A 21,717-nucleotide genomic window follows, 5' to 3' on the forward strand; every position below is an offset into this window, starting at 1 on the left:
TTTAAAGACAGGATTTTGTTGACTTTCGATAGATAACCATCAATTAAAACTACGTTTACATAATCAGATTAGGCTTCTCTACTTTGTTTTTTAACCTTTTCACTGATGTGGATATGAGCTATTTGCTGTAGCGTTAAAGGCTGGTTCTAAAACCTGGTCAAGTGCAAACATAGCAGATGTATTTTTTAACAATAAAAATATGAAAAGGCTAGCATGCATACTCAATACCAGCCCCAGCTCAGTTAAAATGAGTATTAAATATTTCTTACTGTTTATTTTCTGTTTTTAGGGAACCTTAAGGATGAACTCGGTAAGTCTTTGTCTGTTAAGTCACATTTAAAGAGACATACTTTAGTTTAAATTTGATGCTCAGTTATATGGTTTCGCATGTCTCAGACATTTCTATATTTGTTTTCAGAGTGGAGACGGAGCCGCACCTATGATGGTACTGGAGTATAAGTTTATTAATTTCCAAAATCCGATTATTGCTTCTTAAATTACTAATCTTTTGAATAATTTTCCAATATGCTGGTTGACATCTCACACTACATTAGTTAATAAGTCCTACCTATTATCTGTATTTGTCACGTCATCTCAAATATACTGATGAATAGAAGTATATTTTTACCAGCCAAGGCAGACATCTGATTGAGCAACTCTAGCATGAGAGTTAACATTAGAAGATTTCAAGTGTAGGTTTAGGATAGGGAAAACAGCATGTTAGATGTTCATAGCATATGCAGACTCCACTGAAAGTATTTACCTGTCTTGCAAGGTGTCTCAGTAATGAGTGTGGGATACACAGTACTGAACAAACAAACAATTTCTGTTTATGGGCCAGTTAAGTATTTAGTATGGTAGGACTGCTACAGAAAAATAGGTTTTACCATTTTCAGCAATCACTGAATAAATGAGCAACAGTTGTAGATTCCCAGTGTAAGCGCCATCAGTGTAACTTCCTTCAGTCTCATCTGAAGAGCCTTTTCCTCAGACTAGGAGAGGTCCTTTGCTGAAGAAATCTGACTCTAAACTACACCATGTCTTTATATTTTATTTAATTTTATAAAGTATAGACCTTACGCAAATGCTTCACATGAGTACTAGTCACAGGAGCTGTACATAGGAACTCATAAGCAAATGATTTAGGGACAGATGTAGCAAATGATTTGTGCGTCGCAAACTGCGAAAATCGCAGTTTACGAGGCACAAATGCCTCTTTGCCATGCAGAAATGCATATTGCGAGTCGGGACCGACTCGCAATATGCATTTCAGAATCGCAAATAGGAAGGGGTGTTCCCTTCCTATTTGCGATTCGGAGTGGCATGCAATACCATTTGCGACCGCATATGCGGTCGCAAATGGTGTCGCAGTTACCATCCACTTCAAGTGGATGGTAACCCACTCGCAAATTGGAAGGGGTCCCATGGGACCCCTTCCACTTTGTGAATGGACCCAAAACAATTTTTTCAGGGCAGGCAGTGGTCCAAGGGACCACTGCCTGCCCTGAAAAAATACTGAAACTAAAGGTTTCTGTTTTTTTTTTTAAGTGCAGCTCGTTTTCCTTTAAGGAAAACGGGCTACACTTAAAAAAAAAAAAAAAAACTGCTTTATTTAAAAGCAGTCACGAACATGGAGGTCTGCTGACTACAGCAGGCCTCCATGTTTGCGAGTGCCCATAGTCGGTATGGGGCCGCAATTTGCGACCCACCTCATTAATATTAATGAGGTGGGTCTCTGCGACCCCATGTCGAGTCGCAATTTCCAAATTTGCTACATCTGGCCCCATATTACATGAAAACAAATGCACCAACCAAAGATAATGATACAAACAATTCAGAGGGTAAGAGAGTGAACCAACCACAGAAAGAAAGGGTGAGATTATTTCTCAAAAGCACTGAGATGTTGAAAATTGAAAATGGTGTAAGTTAGCATTGTAACGTTTGAGAGAAAGGGAAGATCAGAAGTAGGGTGAAAGCCTGGCGCACCCCATTGATCGACAGGAAAGCCTCAGTGGTCCTAGGAAAGTTAGGGTGAACAATGTTACAGTAAGATAGGACATTGTGGTGTGGAAAATAATGAGAAGTTAAAGATAACTGGGCAGCATAGATAATGCAGGTTGGAGTAAGGAATAAAAGCCAAAGTAGAGTATTGACAATAAGATTGATCATGTAAGTGATCACATGAGAATGAGTAGAATAAAAGTATCTTTGAAAGAGAATAATTTCGACTTCCATCTTGAATATAGACAGTGAGGACAGTTAGTGTAGACCCAGGGGCAGGCAGCTGAAGATTCCTTTAGCACTCACCGCAAAAGATTGAGTCATTGTGTGTTCCTTTTTGATGTCAGGGGTTTGAGAAGTAGTTCATCAACTCTGCATGAGTATCTGAGTCTGCCACCTTTAATGTTAGATATTGTGGGGTGGATGTGTGTATTGCCTTGAGTGATGTGTCCTTTTTTGCAAACCGCTCTAGCTACAACAGGGAACCAATTGAGTTACTAGTATAGGTGAAACATAGGCATGTTTTTGGCTCCAAAGAGAAGCGAGCTGCACCATCTACTGCTTTCAAAGAGGATTGGGGGGGAAATAATGTATGTGTTGGGATTTCTAGTCATGAGAGAGGTGCAGTAGTCAATGCTTATCAGCACCAGCAATTTGACAAGTCGTCAAACCTTGTTCAGGTAGTTGTATAGTATTGATTAATGTCTTCTGTAGAGAATGATAACCATGGATATAGCACAGTAAAAAATTATGTTTACAGTCAAGGACCTTAATTGAGTAAATCCAAGATTGAACTAAAAGTTTAGACTGGGGAGATGTGATGAGGAGATTTTTCTAATTGATCGATTGAGTTTACAGTCCTGGGCAGTCATTCAGTCTTAAACTGGTTCCAAAGGTTGAGTGAGATGAGAGAGATCAGTGAATAAGGAGTGATGAATGACACAAATTCGGAAGAAAAATATTGTGGGACATAAATATTGTGTCAAAAGTATTGAGGAACAGAATAACTAAGGTAAGACTGTTTTATTTTTTTTAATATGGTGGTTTTTAAAACTATTGTATTATTGTTTACTGTAGGTTTTATTAATGTGTTTTTTTTTATTAATGTAATATATACTTGTATGTTAATTTTAACTGTTAGTGTTGGTGGGATTGTTAATCATTTTTAATACAGTTTGTAATTTTAAATGTGTATTTTTTAATTTATTAGGAATTTATAATTAGTAGTGGGCTGTTGGGTTTGTAGTGGAATAGAGTGGGAAGTAAAGTAAATTATGATTAATTTAATTGTAATAACAATTTGTAATTGTTTATTAAATATTAAATTATGTATTTTGTTATATTATATTTTAAGTTTAATTTATTAATTTCAATAAGTGTTTAATGGTTTTACAGTTTTGTGACTAATATGTAAATAAATGCCTCTAACCAGACTAGCGCCATTTTCTGGCGCATATCCACCAAAAACATGACTCCTGTCTTAGGAAAGACAGGAGTCATGCTGACCACCCCAATGGCCAGATCAGGGGACAAGTGTCCCCTGGGCATAGACATTGCACCCTGTGCCATGCAGGGGGCCCCGAATGACAAAAGCAAAATATTTAAAAAATACTTACCTGGGCTACCTGGGATGGGGGGCCCCATCCTCTGGTGTCCCTCTGGTGGGGTGGGGGTGTTCCTGGGGTTTGGGGAGGGCACCTGTGGACCCATTCCATGATGTTTAGCCATGGGTGTCTGAACCAGGCTTTAAATAATGGTGCTAAGCAAGCTTAGCACCATTATTTAGCCCCCCCTCCCACCCGTGCGTCATTTGTGCACCGAGGGATAAATATGGGGCTATGAGGCTAGCACCATTTTTTGGATGGGAACGCCTACCTTGCATCTCATTGACACAAGGTATGTTCACTCATCCAAAAAATGGTGCAAACTCCTATATTTTGAGGTTAGACGTGACTAACGTCAAAATATAACTATGGAGTTAAGATAGCACCGAATTTCTGTCAAACAAATGATGCAAATTCGGAGCAAAAGGAGTATAAATATGGGCCTTAGTTCTTTAGTATGATTCCTGTAGAGTTCAGTATACAAGTTGAAAAAGAGTAGTGACCAGGCAGAGCCCTAAAGAACACCCTCAGTTATGCATTTGTGAGACAAGAGGCAATGTTGACACACTGCAGGACCATTCCATCTATGCCCATCCGTTCCTTAATGGTTTCAGTGAGCGTCAGGGAATTCACTATATCAAATGCACCAGATAAGTCGAGGAAGAACAAGGGCTACAGGGTTGCCAAAAACACAGATTATTTCAAAGTCCTGTAGCAAGGCAGTTTCCATATTGCGGCCTAGTCTGAAAAGCGTGGCATTTTAGGCAGCAGTTGTTCAATGGATACTTCTAATTTAGCAAAATGATCAAAATGATCTTTGAATCTGAAAGATTATTAATAGCTAGGACTAATTGAAAAAGCTGGGTAGGGTGGTTGTTAGCCATGTTGATAAGGGATAGGAAATGTCTGATCTTAGTACAGAAGATGTTTTTTTCTTTCTAGCTGCCTTACAACTTTCCAGGATGGGAGTAGAAGTCTGTCTCTGCTTCTTTTGTAGTATTCCTAAAGATTTCCTTTCCGCCTACTGGTCTTTGGAGAAGCAAAGGGCAGATGGTTTCTGCATCATTCTCAGAATACGTATCACATACCTTAAGCATTTATGGTAACAAACACAAAAACAATCAAGTCTGCCCTTCTCTGCATCAACCTAGACTTTGGCCGAGAAAAGCTCGATCCTTCCTCTCATTTGCAGGCCAATCAAACACGATGGAGTAGAGCAATTTTCTTAGATTTTCCTCCATACATTCAACTGAGCCAAGCAATCCGGACCCAAGATCTGCCTTGTTTCATTAAACTAGCAGATTTAGGCCTTGATTTTGACTTTGGCGGTCAATTTCTGTGACTGCCTAAGCCAAACCTGCTACTAGACCGCCAGTGCTGGCGGTCTGCAGACCGTCTTACTACGAGTGCTGGCAGCCATCTGCCATATTTGTAGGTGAAAGTCACCAGCACTTGTGCTGGTGGTCGGCAGTGCAGAGGTGGGTGCATCAACAGCACTGCCATGGCAGCAGAACTCCGCCCGCTTGGCCAGGACCGTCAGGACCCATCCCCTCCCGAACATCCTCCTCGATGGAAAAGGTGAGCGGGCATCCAAAAGGGAGGGGCAAAGGAGGGTGCCTGTGTCTGTGGGTGCATGTCTGCAGTGGGGGGATAGGGGTGGTGAATGCATGCATGTGTGAGAGTGAATGTGTGTATGGGGGTGTCTGTGTGGATGAATGTGAGTGAGTGGGGTGTCTGGGGGCATGTATGCGTATGCTGCATGGGTGTGTGTGAATGCGTGCGTGAAGGGGTGGGGATGCTTGTGAGTGTGTGGACAGGTGGGGGAGTGTGTGCATGGGTGGGAACGTGTGTATGTGTGTGCCTGCGACAGGAATGGAGATTCCTGTCACCGGATGCGTGACCGCCAGGATTTTCGTGGCGGGGTGACTGACACGGAAAGTCTGGCGGTTTTCAGCCTCATAATCCGGATGGCAGGCTGAGGCCTGCCGTCAGGTTGGAGGTGCTCACCGCCGGCCGCGGCAGTGCGACCGCACCGGCGGGCCAGGCAGGGTTGTGGAGGTTTGGCATCTGGGGAGTATGTAGAGGATTTAAAAAGTTGGACATGTACTTTTAAGTTTTACATGTCCTAGTAGTGAAAAACTCAAATTTGTCCTTCACTTTTGTGTGGCCTACTTCTCTCATAGGATAACATTTAATAAGTGATAACTTTGTATTGGGAGCAAATCGGAATATCATGTTTTGGTGTCTTAGAAATTGTAATGAATTTCCTCTTTAATGTTAAAGTTGGATTTTAAGTTATCATTTTGAAAATGCCCATTTTAGAAAGATGGCATTTTCTGCCCTGTTTGGTGTCTGCAGCCTGTTCCTGGGTCACATGACAGGGTATAGTTGATAGTTGCACTTTGTTCATTGCTCCCACACAGCCACGCAATAGATAGATTAGGTGTGCCTGGATGTGCCATCAACTGGCAGGTGAGGGGGAGGCAGTGCTTGGCACAGCCCCAATTGCAAGTGAATAGGATGTGCCCCTTCCTTCACACAAATGACATCTCACCACTGCCTTGTTTATGCAGCTAGCTTGGGGCCAGTCCAGGAGAAGCTGGAAACTTCAAGGACTTCAAAGGGAAATCTTTAGAAACTTCTCCTACTTCCTTCAAAGTGGGCACCATATATAAAAATTGGATCCTCAGACACCACTTTTCATTACATAACTAGATCTGTGACATAACTCAGAAGGAGGACTGCTGTGCTGCAGGAAGGACTGCCGATGTGCTGCCCTGCTGCCTAAGTGAGGACTGGAACTGTGTCTTGAACCCAGGAGCACAAGAATGGTCCACTGAAACCTGTTAGTCAAATATGAGGCTCCAATGCCTTTCTACCCAGCACCAGAATTCTGTGAGTCCTCCTTCCCATATGGTGCCACCTCAGTCCTGGACATTTGTAAGTAGTCCTGAAGGTGCTTTGCCAGCCCATTAGTGGTCCCAGCAGAATCGACGCAGCACAAGGTATGGCCTTGCAAACCTCAGCATTGGGACAGCTGTGTGATGCACGTGACGCAGGACACTGCATTGCAGCCCATCGGAACCGCCACTGCGCAGCGCATCATTGACACAGGCATCTGCATCGCAGGCACCTTGTTGACAGGATCCCTGAAAATGACACAGGACTCTGCACTGCAGGCCTGCAACGTCTTCGGAACAGGCTGGTGTGCAACGCATCTTTGACCCAGGACTTTGCATTGCAAGACCCTTGTTGACCAAATCATTGACAATGATGCAGGATCTTGCATCACAGCCTTTCAGGTCCCTAGAACCACCACTACATGACACAGCTCCACCCCAGGACATTGCAGCGCATCTCTTAACGTAAAACGCTGCATCACTACATAACCAGGATTTATGTTACTCATGTTTATTGGGACTCACATGATCCATGTGTCTGGCTAGAGGCCCATCGCGGTCAGCCTGAACATGCGACTTTCTCACCGTTGGTGCTTCGTACTTTTGGCGCTATTGTCACTGAAATCTTAAAAAAATAATATCTCCGGTATTGCTGATGAGATTTTTGTCAGTTGGGTCTTAAATTATTTATTTTTCTAAATTGGCATGGGATTTTCTTGTGAGTGTTTCATAAATAATTTACACATTGCCCGTGCTTAGCTACTGGACAGTTAAGCACAGGTTTATTTAGTGCCTTTTGTGATTCACCCTGAAAGTATTGTGTTTATTACATGGGTGGGAATCCCACCCTTCTCAAATCATAACCCAATGTTCGATGGCATCTGTCGCTGTAGATACGCATGTTCTGCAATAGCTCGCCATCTGGTGTTGGGCCGGAGTGTTACAAGTTGTTTTTCTTCGAAGAAGTCTTTCGAGTCACGGGACCGAGTGACTCCTCCTTTTGTCTCCATTGCGCATGGGCGTCGACTCCATCTTCGATTGTTTTTTTTCCGCCATCGGGTTCGGACGTGTTCCTGTCGCTCCGAGTTTCGGAACGGAAAATTAGCTAATTTCGGAAGATTTTCGTCGGTATTGTTGCGTTCGGGATCGGCGTACTTAGATTCCACACCGCATCGAAGATCGAAGAGCTCCGGTGCCCTTAGGGGTAGTTTTTCGATCCTCCGTCGGGGCCTAGTCGGCCCGACCGCGTGCTGAAGAACGCCGATGGAACGGACCCCGTTCCGTTTCTGCCCCAAATGCCACAATAAGTACCCTTACACAGACCAACACTTGGTCTGCAACCTGTGCCTGTCACCTGAGCACAGCGAAGACACCTGCGAGGCCTGTCGTGCGTTCCGGTCCCGAAAAACACTCCGAGACCGTCGAGCCAGAAGACTTCAGATGGCGTCCGCACCGACAGCCCAACGGGAGTTCGAGGAACAGGAAGAAGAAGGTACCTTCTCGATCCAAGACTCAGACTCCGAAGGATTCGACGATACACAAACCGTGAGTAAGACGTCGAAATCCACTCAGAAGAACATTTACAAGGCCCAGGGGACGCCACTGCCACCAGGCCATGGCTCCACCCATAAATTCGGTGACCGCCCGTCGGCACCGAAAAAGGCCCACACAGTGCCGAGATCGTCCGACTCCGGTCGAGACACCGGCACGCAGCCTTCTCAGGACCGAGAAAGTGCTGGAGACAAGCCTCGACACCGAGATGCCGGTGCCGACACGGCTCGACGCCGAGACAGCGGCACCGAAACAGATCGACGCCGAGAGGTTTCGGCCCCGAAAAAGAAAAGAGTCACCTCGGAGCCGAAAAAACACGCAGACAGGGTTTCGATGCCGAAACAAACTGCAAGCGACCCAGCTTCAGGCTCTTATACAGAAGAGCACTCGCTAACCTCCCAAATGCAGAAGCATAGGTTTGAGGAAGAGCTGCAAGCAACTGATGTGGACCATACGCAAAAGCGTATCTTCATACAGCAGGGGACAGGAAAAATAAGCACCCTTCCCCCCATTAGGAGAAAGAGAAGGTTGGAGTTCCAAACGGAACAAACACCACAACCAAAAGTGGTGAAAAGAGTTACCCCACCACCCTCTCCTCCGCCTGTGATTAACGTCTCACCAGCACAAACTCCATCACACTCCCCAGCTCACACCACCATGAGCCAGGGTGACCAAGATCAGGACGCATGGGACCTATACGACGCCCCAGTGTCAGATAACAGTCCGGAGGCATACCCTACAAAGCCATCTCCACCAGAAGACAGCACCGCGTATTCTCAAGTGGTGGCTAGAGCAGCACAATTTCACAACGTAAGCCTCCACTCAGAACAGGTCGAGGATGATTTCTTATTTAACACACTCTCCTCCACCCACAGCTCCTACCAAAGCCTGCCTATGCTCCCTGGTATGCTCCGGCACGCAAAAGACATCTTTAAGGAGCCGGTCAAAAGTAGGGCAATCACACCAAGGGTGGAAAAAAAGTATAAGGCGCCTCCTACAGACCCGGCTTTCATCACTACACAGATGCCACCAGACTCTGTCGTTGTAGGAGCAGCTAGGAAAAGGGCCAACTCTCACACATCTGGAGATGCACCACCCCCAGATAAAGAAAGCCGCAAGTTCGATGCAGCTGGTAAAAGAGTCGCAGCACAAGCTGCAAACCAGTGGCGCATCGCGAACTCACAGGCACTACTTGCGCGCTATGACAGAGCCCACTGGGACGAGATGCAACATCTCATTGATCATCTGCCCAAGGACTTACAAAATAGGGCAAAACAAGTGGTTGAGGAGGGACAGACCATTTCCAACAACCAGATCCGCTCCTCCATGGACGCTGCAGATACAGCTGCACGGACAATTAATACATCCGTAACTATCAGAAGGCATGCATGGCTCCGAACGTCTGGATTTAAACCAGAGATTCAACAAGCAGTTCTCAATATGCCTTTTAATGAAAAAGAACTGTTCGGTCCAGAAGTGGACACAGCGATTGAGAAACTCAAAAAAGATACGGACACTGCCAAAGCCATGGGCGCACTCTACTCCCCGCAGAGCAGAGGGAATTACAGCACATTCCGTAAAACGCCCTTTCGAGGGGGGTTTCGAGGTCAAAGCACACAAGCCAGCGCCTCACAAGCCACACCGTCCAGTTACCAGGGACAGTATAGAGGAGGTTTTCGGGGACAATATAGAGGAGGGCAATTCCCTAGAAATAGAGGAAGATTTCAAAGCCCCAAAGCCCCTACTACTAAACAGTGACTCACAGGTCACTCACCCCCTCCACACAACACCAGTGGGGGGAAGAATAGGTCATTATTACAATGCATGGGAGGAAATCACTACAGACACTTGGGTTCTAGCAATTATCCAACATGGTTATTGCATAGAATTTCTACAATTCCCTCCAGACATACCACCAAAAGCACAAAATTTAACAACACACCATTCCAATCTCCTGGAGATAGAAGTGCAGGCACTATTGCAAAAGAATGCAATCGAATTAGTGCCAAACACACAAATAAACACAGGAGTTTACTCACTGTACTTTCTGATACCAAAGAAGGACAAAACACTGAGACCAATCCTAGACCTCAGAGTAGTGAACACTTTCATCAAATCAGACCACTTCCACATGGTCACACTACAAGAAGTATTGCCATTACTAAAACTGCACGACTACATGGCAACTTTAGACCTCAAGGATGCTTATTTCCATATACCGATACACCCATCGCACAGGAAATACCTAAGGTTTGTATTCAAAGGAATACATTACCAATTCAAGGTACTGCCTTTCGGATTAACAACCGCACCAAGAGTCTTTACCAAATGTCTAGCGGTAGTCGCAGCACACATAAGAAGGCAGCAAATACATGTGTTCCCATATCTAGACGACTGGCTAATCAAGGCCCATTCGTTAATAGAGTGCTCAAATCACACAAATCATATCATACAAACCCTCTTCAAACTAGGGTTCACCGTCAATTTCACAAAATCCAAAATTCTGCCACGCAAGGTACAACAATACCTGGGAGCCATAATAGACACGTCAAAAGGAGTAGCCACTCCAAGTCCACAAAGAATTCAAAATTTCAACACCATCATACAACGCATGTATCCAACACAAAAGATACAGGCAAAGATGGTATTACAACTCCTAGGCATGATGTCATCATGCATAGCCATTGTCCCAAACGCAAGACTGCACATGAGGCCCTTACAACAATGCCTAGCATCACAGTGGTCTCAAGCACAGGGTCACCTTCTAGATCTGGTGTTAATAGACCGCCAAACTTACCTCTCGCTTCTGTGGTGGAACAACATAAATTTAAACAAGGGGCGGCCTTTCCAAGACCCAGTGCCACGATACGTAATAACAACAGATGCTTCCATGACAGGGTGGGGAGCACACCTCGATCAACACAGCATACAAGGACAATGGAACGTACATCAAACAAAACTGCATATCAATCACCTAGAACTTCTAGCAGTTTTTCAAGCACTAAAAGCTTTCCAACCAATAATAGTTCACAAATACATTCTCGTCAAAACAGACAACATGACAACAATGTATTATCTAAACAAGCAGGGGGGGACGCACTCCACGCAGTTAAGCCTGCTAGCACAAAAAATTTGGCATTGGGCAATTCACAACCAAATTCGCCTAATTGCACAGTTTATACCAGGGATACAAAATCAACTCGCAGACAATCTCTCTCGAGATCACCAACAGGTCCACGAATGGGAAATTCACCCCCAAATTCTGAACACTTATTTCAAACTCTGGGGAACACCTCAGATAGACTTGTTTGCGACAAGGGAGAACGCAAAATGCCAAAACTTCGCATCCAGATACCCACACAAACAATCCCAAGGCAATGCCCTATGGATGAACTGGTCAGGGATATTTGCTTACGCTTTTCCTCCTCTCCCTCTCCTTCCTTTCCTGGTAAACAAACTCAGTCAAAGCAAACTCAAACTCATATTGATAGCACCAACTTGGGCAAGGCAACCCTGGTACACAACGCTGCTAGACCTCTCAGTGGTACCCTGCATCAAATTGCCCAACAGGCCAGATCTGTTGACACAGCACAACCAAAAGATCAGACACCCAGATCCAGCATCGCTGAATCTAGCAATCTGGCTCCTGAAATCCTAGAATTCGGGCACTTACAACTTACCCAAGAATGTATGGAAGTCATAAAACAAGCAAGAAGGCCATCCACCAGGCACTGCTATGCAAGTAAATGGAAGAGGTTTGTTTGCTACTGCCATATTAATCAAATACAACCATTACACACAACTCCAGAACATGTAGTGGGTTACTTGCTTCACTTACAAAAATCTAACCTAGCTTTCTCTTCCATTAAGATTCACCTTGCAGCAATATCTGCATACCTGCAGACTACCTATTCAACTTCCCTATATAAAATACCAGTCATTAAAGCATTCATGGAGGGCCTTAGGAGAATTATACCACCAAGAACACTACCTGTTCCTTCATGGAACCTAAATGTTGTCCTAACTAGACTTATGGGTCCACCTTTTGAACCCATGCACTCCTGCGACATACAGTTCCTAACCTGGAAGGTGGCATTTCTCATCGCCATTACTTCCCTGAGAAGAGTAAGCGAGATTCAGGCGTTTACTATACAGGAACCTTTTATACAACTACACAAAAATAAAGTCGTCCTAAGGACCAATCCTAAATTTTTGCCAAAGGTTATTTCACCGTTCCATCTAAATCAAACAGTGGAACTTCCAGTGTTCTTTCCACAGCCAGATACCGTAGCTGAAAGGGCACTACATACATTAGATGTCAAAAGAGCATTGATGTATTACATTGACAGAACAAAAAACATCAGAAAGACTAAACAACTCTTTATTGCATTTCAAAAACCTCATGCAGGAAACCCAATTTCAAAACAAGGTATAGCCAGATGGATAGTTAAATGCATCCAAATCTGCTACCTTAAAGCTAAACGACAGCTGCCCATTACACCAAGGGCACACTCAACCAGAAAGAAAGGTGCTACCATGGCCTTTCTAGGAAACATCCCAATGCAAGAAATATGTAAGGCAGCCACATGGTCTACGCCTCACACATTCACCAAGCACTACTGTGTAGACGTGTTATCCGCACAACAAGCCACAGTAGGTCAAGCCGTATTAAGGACATTATTTCAGACTACTTCCACTCCTACAGGCTGATCCACCGCTTTTGGGGAAATAACTGCTTATTAGTCTATGCAGAACATGCGTATCTACAGCGACAGATGCCATCGAACTGAAAATGTCACTTACCCAGTGTACATCTGTTCGTGGCATCAGTCGCAGTAGATTCGCATGTGCCCACCCGCCTCCCCGGGAGCCTGTAGCAGTTTGGAAGTTACCTTCAATTATTTATATATGTATCATCTCAACCTTAAATAGGTGCATACTTAGTCACTCCATTGCATGGGCACTATTACTACAATTCAACTCCTACCTCACCCTCTGCGGGGAAAAACAATCGAAGATGGAGTCGACGCCCATGCGCAATGGAGACAAAAGGAGGAGTCACTCGGTCCCGTGACTCGAAAGACTTCTTCGAAGAAAAACAACTTGTAACACTCCGGCCCAACACCAGATGGCGAGCTATTGCAGAACATGCGAATCTACTGCGACTGATGCCACGAACAGATGTACACTGGGTAAGTGACATTTTCATTCTCACACATCCCCTTGCCAAATTATATTTATCACTATGCAGATGTATAATCTGATAGATTAGAAAATGGGGTAATAACCCAGGAGCTTTAGTTTGAATTTGGCATGTCAGGAACTCAGCATAATAGTGATCCTGGTTCCCTTGATTTTGTTTGCTTGAAATATTGACTGGAATCTTACGTAATCTTGAAATATTCATGAGGAGATAGGAAGATTAATGTAATATCCTTTGGTGTTTCCTTGAAATTTGCTGTCCCTATGATGACCCTGTTCTGATTAACCTGATATTTGGGTCGAAACTACAACAACATTTCTACTGTGGACTGGTTTTTAATTTTGAATGTGGATCAGGATTCTCAAGGCGCGAGTATCCCTAAAAAAAATATCATACCATCCCTTTCAGTCACATGTATATGTTTTGTAAATAGCACCAGTGCACTTTTACTCACCTTGTCACTTTGCACTGTGCTGTCACCACATAGGAGCACCTTCTGCAATATTAACTGCTAAGTATTTTTAAAATTGATTGTTAAAGATAATGATAAATTACAATAAGGGGTCAATTACAACTTCGCCAGACGGAAAAAGCCGTCCCCATTGGGCCAGCGGGAAACAGCCTACAAAATAGGCGCCAGCTCATGATAGAGTCTGCGGCAGTGCTGTAGTGCGTAGGGTGACCCACCAATGTTTGCTGTCTGCAAAGACATTGAACATTGCAACAGGGCTGGCTGATGGGGGGGACCTGCACTGCCCATGCCAAGTGCATGGGCAGTGCAGGGGCCCCTCTGGATCCCGTCTCCGCCAGCAGTTACATGGCAGTGCTACCGCCAAGTAACCGCCAGTGGAGAAGGGACACGTAATCTTCGGATTAGGACCGCCAGCACCACCTGTCCTTCCTGTGGAGGAAAACTGGCGGTGCTGGTGGTCCAACTGTGGTGCTACTGCCACTGTCGTAATGTGGTCGTTGGATCGCCACATTGGTGGCGGTCCAACCACCACCGCGACCCTGGCAGTCTCAAGACCACCAGAGTTATATGTTTAAATAATTCTCATTTTTATAAGGGTCCCCCAACAAGCTATTGCCATGGAAATCAAGAGCTACACTTCCCCCTTGGGGACCACTTGTCTCTTTAATCTATAATCTGCTAGAGGCATCTAGTTGCAGATTCCTTACCTTACAATTTCCCCAAGGCGTCAGCCTGGATGCCGAGATTTTTCTTGAGCAGTACCCCTGCGAGCCATTAAGTGGCACTGAATAACGCCAGATATGACAACGAAGGTCCTATATAGGCGCCACCCAGGCATGCTGATGTCAGTTCTTTTCTTTCCGCACCAGCCAGCACTCATCCGAAGAAGAGCCACCCCTCAGTCACTTTCTGACTGGTCTTCTTCGAACTTTTGTTGAAGGTTTTTGAGTGTCCACACTCCTGGTGCGAGGAGGATGTCTCTGCTTTAAGACCCGGTTCAAGCCCTGCAGGTCCAGTCATTGGGCGATATCCATGACGGATCCACACATCATGTGCTTGTGGTGTCTGAAGCATGACCCAAAGTTGTGCTCTGAGTGTGAGGCCATGAATCAAAAGGCTTTGAGGAAGTGATCCCTAATAAAGCTCCTTGCAGCCCTGCTTTTATCTCTGCGTAGGTCCCGATCTTGGTCAAGAGGACGGTCTTTGGATTAGACACCCTCCTCCCCTCCCCTTCTTTCGTTGTTCCACTCCAAGCCCTTGGGGTGCTTGGGTAAGTTGTGGCACAAGAAGTCAAAGAACGACAAATGTTCTTGAAATTCACCCTGTCCATTAGCCAATGAGACGAGGGAAAGGGAGCCTCGTTTGCTCTAGGCCTCCATCCTCAGAGCCTTCGTCTGGGTCGGCTCCGTGCCTGACTGAGTTTCAAGGAGCCATTGCAGCCCCCGTCTAACTCAAGAGTGTTATGAGGCCATGCACCTCATTTTTGGGCAGTCTTAACTCGCTGGAGCACCCTAAGGCTCCACAAAGTCGGAAGGCCCACCGCCCTCAGTTTCTGCCCTGGCGGTTTTGGCCTCATCTTCAGGGTGCACACCTGGATCCTTTCCTGGATTTGAATTGGTGTCAGTCATACCACCCTGATCTTTCCCGATGCCAGTTCCGACGTAGACAACGCCGTGCCCCCCGTGTGGCATCGACCCCCATTCTCATTGCGACTGACACTTCGGCAGGGGCCTTGCCCGCTATGTCGGATACTGACCCTTATTTTGGGTTGGGGTACGGTAAAGAATAGGAGGGGTCGCTGGACCCTTTAGAATACCAGCTTCAAGATCATACGGGCTGGGGGATGACCTGGGCGAAGACAGTGGTCTGGATACTTTCCCAGACAATGTTTTGGCCTCTATCCTGGATTTCACTGAGAATGACTGAGGCTGCTGGGCCTCCTGGCATCCTGCTAGTGACACATGCCAGATGGCATATGCGGGCTTTGCAGTGTGACCTGAAGGTCCTGTGGGTATACCATTAGGGGAATCTCTCCGACTTGATCCAGATCGCAGAGGGAATGCATGGGATTTGCAGTGGTGGCTAACAAACTGCAATTGGGGTCAGAGGCAGATCCCTCGCCCTTCCCCAACCAGATCTGACAGTAGTGACAGATGTGTCACTCCTGGGATGGGGAGGCCATCTGGGAGAGGCAGAGATTGGAGACATCTGGTCTCTGGTGGAGTCCAGACTCCACATCAACCTGTTGGAGCTTCGGGTGATCAGACTGGCATTGAAAGCATTTCTTCCCTCTCTCAAAGGGAAAGTAGTGCAGGTGTTCACAGACACCACCACCATGCGGTAGTGCAACAAGCGGGGCGGGTTCAGGTCATGGACTCTTTGTCAAGAGGCTCTGTGCCTCTGGACATGGCTGGAACATCAGGGCATTTCCCTGGTGATTCAACATCTGGTGGGCTCTCTGAAAGCCAGAGCGGACGAACTCTGCCATCAGTGCTTAGTCGATCATGTATAGCGTCTCCATCCGGAGGTGGCGCAAGGTCTCTTTCAGCAGTGGGAAGCCTTGGTTAGATCTGTTTGCCTCCACACAGAAAGCGTAATCTCCGCAGTTTTGCTCATTGGAGTTTCCAAGTTGACACTCACTTGGCCAAGCTTTCCGTCTCGAGTGGAGCCTCCTGTACGCCTTTCTGCCCATACAGGCCTTCTGTAAGCCTTTCTGCCCATACCACTTCTGGCCAGAGTTATCAAGAATGACTGGGCCCAAGTAATCCTTGTGGCTCCGGACTGGGCATGAAGAGTCTGGTATCCTGAGCTATGGAGCAAGGCCATTAATCCTCAGATCAGACTGCCCGTCAGGGAGGCTCTTTGGTTGCAGCAGCAAGGGAGGGTTCTCTACCAGAACCTGTCCAGTCTCCGCCTTCTTGCGTGGAGATTGAGCCGTGGCATTTGACAGCTTTTGACCTTCCGCCTGAAGCCTGTAACATTTTCTTGGTAGCCAGGCATCCCTCCACCAAAATGGTATACTCCTGTTGTTGGAAGAAATTTGTGGCATGGTGCACAGACAAGTCTGTTGACCTCATTAAACCACTTCCTTCTGAGGTTCTATTGTATATACTTTTGTTGGCCCAGCAGGGCTCTACTTTGGGAACTCTCAAAGGTTATTTGCCTGCAATCTCTGCTTTCTTACGGCTGCTTGATCAGCCTTCTTTGTTTAAATCTCCTATTGTAAATAGATTCCTTAAAGGCCCTACTCATATGATTGGCCTTCCCCATTCATTATGCTCCTAAGGGATTTGTATTTTGGTTCAGACATTCCTGATGTGTGTTCCTTTCGAGCTTCTCCACAATTGTCATTTAAGGCTTCTGACTTTGAAAACAGCCTTTCTTGTTTCCATTACATCTGCCCGCAGGTTGAGTGAGCTGCAGGCATTGTCCTCTAAGTCACCCCACCTTTCCATCTATCCTGACAAAGTGATGCTTCGCACACGGACCTCCTTTCTTCCGAAAGTGGTTACATCCTTCCATGTTGGCCAATCCATCACCTTGCCTACTTTCTTTTTACGAATCCCCACATCCTTCTAAGGAAGAGAAGACACTCCCACTGCTTGGACCTAAAAAGACTGTTGGCCTTCTACCTTGATCATACCAAAGAGTTCTGGGTGGATGATCAACTGTTTGTTGGTTATATAGGTGCAAAGAAAGATTGGGCAGTGCAAAAGCGAACCATCTCCAGATGGGTTGTACTTTGCATTAAAATGTGCTACGCATAGGTTAAGAAGCAACCCGCTGAGGACTTGCATGCTTATTCTACCAGAGCTAAAGCTGCAAGCACTACGTTAGCAGACTGAGTTTCAGTCCTGGATATTTGTCAGGCGGCAGCATGGGCATCCCTGCACACGTTTACCAAACACTGCTGCCTGGACAGTCAGGTCTGTAGGGACTGGCGCTTTGCCTATTAATTCCTGCAGGACTTTCTGGTCTGATCTTGGTTCACAGACACACCTCTGGGGATGGTATTGGCTTAGGTACCTATTCTAAGGTAAGGAACATGCAACTAGATGTCTCAATCAGATGGACAAGTTACTTACCTTTGGTAATGCCTTATCTGATAGAGACAATATCTAGTTGCAGATTCCTTACAGATGCACCCATCCTCCCTGCTCTGCAAAATGATTTCAAGGGACAGGGACTTCCCTTACATGGCCTTAGTTTTGACGCATCGGTGGTCAGTGTTCTTCATGACTCTGGGCTTCTGACGTGGAAAGTTCTGAAAAGAAAAAGATTTAAGCACGCTAGGGTGGTGCCTATATAGGACCTGCAATGTCATGTCCACCACCAATGGACGCAGAGCCAATCAACGCCACCTAATGGCACGCAGGGGTACTGCTCGAGAAAAATCTCTGGCTCTCATCTGACGCTTGGGGAAAATTATGCGGTAAGGAGTCTGCAAACTAGATATTGTCTCTACCAGATAAGGCGTTACCGAAGGTAAGTAACTTGTCCACGAAGGTCATTGAATTCAGCAACAACCAACTAAACTTCTTGAGAAAACCCAAACATCTGATGCCCATACCTTTAGATCTCCAGGCCAAGCACTTATGCTGTTGCACATAGGCCAGAGTTAGGCACTTGCGTTTTGCCCTTCTCCTCTGTGCTTGCCCACTACAGCCCACCTCAGACTAGGATCCATCAAAACTGAAAAATACAACATATCAAATGCCATTCCCTTTTTAGGGTCGAGCCTGCGTTGCATGCGCTCGCACATGCGTATCGCAGAGAGACGCTTTAGTATTTAGAAAAGGGCTCGGAGCCCTGTCAACTTCACGTCAGTGTTTTTTTTATTGGTTTGTGGGCTTGCCTAATAAAATCTGCTTGCTTTCATTAGTCGAAGGCACGCATACGTCATGCCTTTTCCGGTGGCTAGCCCTCCTCGAGCGCAGCGACCAAGTACAGAAAACATGCGAGGCTCGCTGTTTTCCTTCGGGCTCGTGGACTTCTTTTTCTCTAATTTACGAGCGCGATCTCGCTTGGCAGAAGTCGAGCGCTTTACATAGTTAATTTCACTTTTTCGGGTTATGTGCATAAATGCACTTTTGCCCGATAGGTGAAAAGTCGGGTTAGGAGTTTACAGCGCAATCAGCTCTGACATGAGCAAACGCGAGACCCGTTGCATTGTAAATGCTTGTTTAATAAGGCAGTGAAAATAATGGTTTTAGTGACAAAGTTTGTAGTGGACATTTTACGTACAAAACGATTATTGGATAAGTATTCTACTCCATCGAAGACTACAAATGGTATAATAGTGTAATCAAAATTATGTGGGCAAGCTGTAAAAGCCTAGGTTACTGTATGATATATATATATATAAAAGTCATACGAGGAAAGCCTCATCGTATCTGCAAGATAGAATTTGCCCCTTCTTTGTTAGGGAAACCCTTGCTCAGTGGCAGTAGTTTGTGCATGTTGAACTATTCAACTCTCACGAGTCAGTGCCTGCTGTCAAAATGCGCAAGCAATAAGCTGTTGAATAAATCAGATACAGCACATATCATTGAAAAACCTACTCCATTAAGTCAAATGCGCTCCAAAGTGTTTTCTTGAGACCATTTGTAGGTAGTTGGTGAGAAAGATGGCTTCCCGTAAAGAGCACATTACAAACTTACCTGTTCATATCAACCTGTTTGTTCAGTTTCTACTTCGCTGCTTGAACTAGTCTAAATTAAATTCCTCTTCACAAAGTTTTGTAACTGTTACTTTGTAATTGATCGCGATCTTAGTTATTGAAAATGACTTCTGTGTGTCTTTGCCCAGTTTCCATGCGATATGTTCGGCCTGCACCACTCTAGGATTAGTCCTATGTGTAGCTGCTCTTGCTGCGGAGGGTCAGATAGGCCTTCATGTCTATTATAAGTTATTTTAACAGTGTGTTCTCCTTTACTGATGATGAATGACATCACTGCATCTCTGGGCTGAACTCTTAATGATCTCTCTTTCTCCAGATGATGTCATTTTGGATCCCAACACTGCTTCTGCCCGCCTCGCTGTGTCGGATGACCGTAAGAGCGTGCAGCCTCGTCCTGGTGACACAGTGCAAACACCCAACAACCCAGAGGTTTTTGACCGAACTATGGTGGTGTTAGGAAGTGAGGAGTTCACGAGTGGTAAACACTACTGGGAAGTAAAATTGAATGACAAGACGGGTTGGAGTTTAGGGGTCCTTGAGGAAGATGAAAATGACATTATTACGAGTCACTTGGGATTGTCTTTGTATAATAATAAATATAAAAGCATCTCTTTGGAGAAAAATACCCAGTTGACGGTGGGTGGGACTCTGACCAAGGTGGGGGTCTTTGTTGATTATGCGGAAAAGACAGTCTCATTCTACAGTGTTGATAGCAAAGCTAAGCTATGTAGTCTCTCTAGCAAGTTCACCAAGACAATCAAGCCGTTCCTAAATCCAGGTGACTACAGTGAAGGGGAAAACGGAGGAGCTTTGGAAATCTGCACAGTGCCAGAATGGGACTGATGAAGATGGCACATGCCCTTATGTTTCTTGGAATCTGTATCAAATATATTTTTTCTTTGCATTGTGCTAATTGATGCTGGGGCCAAGCTAAAGCTGAAATAGTTCGACCTGCTCCAGGGAATCGAAGCTATTTGTGTTTAAGGATCTGAATTACTCATGGAAATAGACTTATTTACGTGTACAAAACCTATTTTTCTAATTCTGAAAAGTTGATCTTGCCCTTTGAAATAGATTTAGTTACACAAAGGTTTTCATGTGTAGAAGTTCAGGGTCATGGAAGCCAGTTGACTGTTATAGGTTGGGAATGCCTATGCGTTTAGGAACATCCAAAGACTCACACATTTGTGGTTCATCAGCAACTTGACTACAACCCCGGCCCATCCTGAAAAAGGTCAGTTTTTGTTTGCTTCTGACCATGACAGGAGGGAATCCTTTTTGTTGTAAACTGTTTTTTTTTTTTTTTGTGTGTGTTTTTTTTTTTTTTTACACAGAAGACTTATTTTTGCCTTGGAAAAAAGATAGCTAGTGCATTTTCGCTTATGCCTGCAATGTTGTCCACTGAAAATATATGGATATAGGTTCTCCAGCAGTACACCTCGAATCCTGCAACTCTTGCAGGTTTTAAAGCACGTGCTTATGTTTACTGATAGTGGACTACTTCCCTTTTCAATACATTCAACACCCATCTTGGCAGCTCACACAAAAAGCATAGACTTTTGAGAACCAAAGTCCAAGTTACTTTCGCTTTGTGATTCTGGCCAGACACAGGTTCTTCCCATCCCTCCAGCATCGTCGCCAGGGGGTAGCGAGTTGAAGCTGTGATACCAAGCACGTAAATGTGTGTGTAATCGATACAAATGCAAATGCCATTACCTTCTCTTGTATGAAAGATACCTTATTTCGGCCGAGCCAGCTGAAAAACAGCATTGTACAGCCGCAACATGTTTGTTTAGATAGCATTTACAGGACCTGTCTCTTAATCTACCACCTGTTCTCTGATTTGCAAATATATATTTTTTTAAATATCATTGATGCACTTCATACATGATCTTATTACAAGAAGTGTATTTTTCTGTCGAATGCAACACTAGGTTTTACACAGTTTGTAACTCAGGGAGAAATGGAGAAAAGTGTCAAAATATGGAGTTTCTGTGCTTTCAAGCAGGGTAAAAGGCTTCTTTTTTGTTTAATAAAGTTTTAAATGGATCTGCTGAATTAATGTAGTTTTTATTTCTTAGGAAATCCTCGTAGTTATGTACAAATTGGAAACAGCTTGCATTATGTGTTAATATTATCTCCTTATTTTGACTTTTTATTACAGACTGTGGTGCATAATTTGCCTTTCACCGTACAATTTGCTTTTTCGGGCTGCACAATCTGTCTTTCCCTACTGCTTAATTTGGTCCTTCATTACCACGTATTTCCAGCGGCTTTGATTAGAGATTATTCCCTTTTATTATAAA

The 21,717-nt window shown here is 44.9% G+C and overlaps 1 protein-coding gene across 3 annotated transcripts in view; it reads left to right on the forward strand.

Annotated features, from left to right (window-relative positions):
• Nucleotides 1-21,460, forward strand: part of LOC138299207 (butyrophilin subfamily 1 member A1-like) — a 107,726-nt gene extending 86,266 nt beyond the window's left edge. For 2 of the 3 annotated variants that reach the window (XM_069237325.1, XM_069237326.1), the window contains 3 exons: nt 290-310; nt 419-445; nt 19,728-21,460. In XM_069237325.1, coding sequence (XP_069093426.1) covers nt 290-310; nt 419-445; nt 19,728-20,254 — 575 coding nt within the window. In that variant the 3' untranslated portion in view covers nt 20,255-21,460. The remainder of the gene's footprint in view (nt 1-289; nt 311-418; nt 446-19,727) is intronic. The other variant, XM_069237328.1, reaches the window with a different exon arrangement.
• Nucleotides 21,461-21,717: the final 257 nt, after the last annotated feature.

The sequence above is a fragment of the Pleurodeles waltl genome, chromosome 6 (genome assembly GCF_031143425.1).
Source record: "Pleurodeles waltl isolate 20211129_DDA chromosome 6, aPleWal1.hap1.20221129, whole genome shotgun sequence".
NCBI classification, from domain to species: Eukaryota; Metazoa; Chordata; class Amphibia; order Caudata; family Salamandridae; genus Pleurodeles; species Pleurodeles waltl.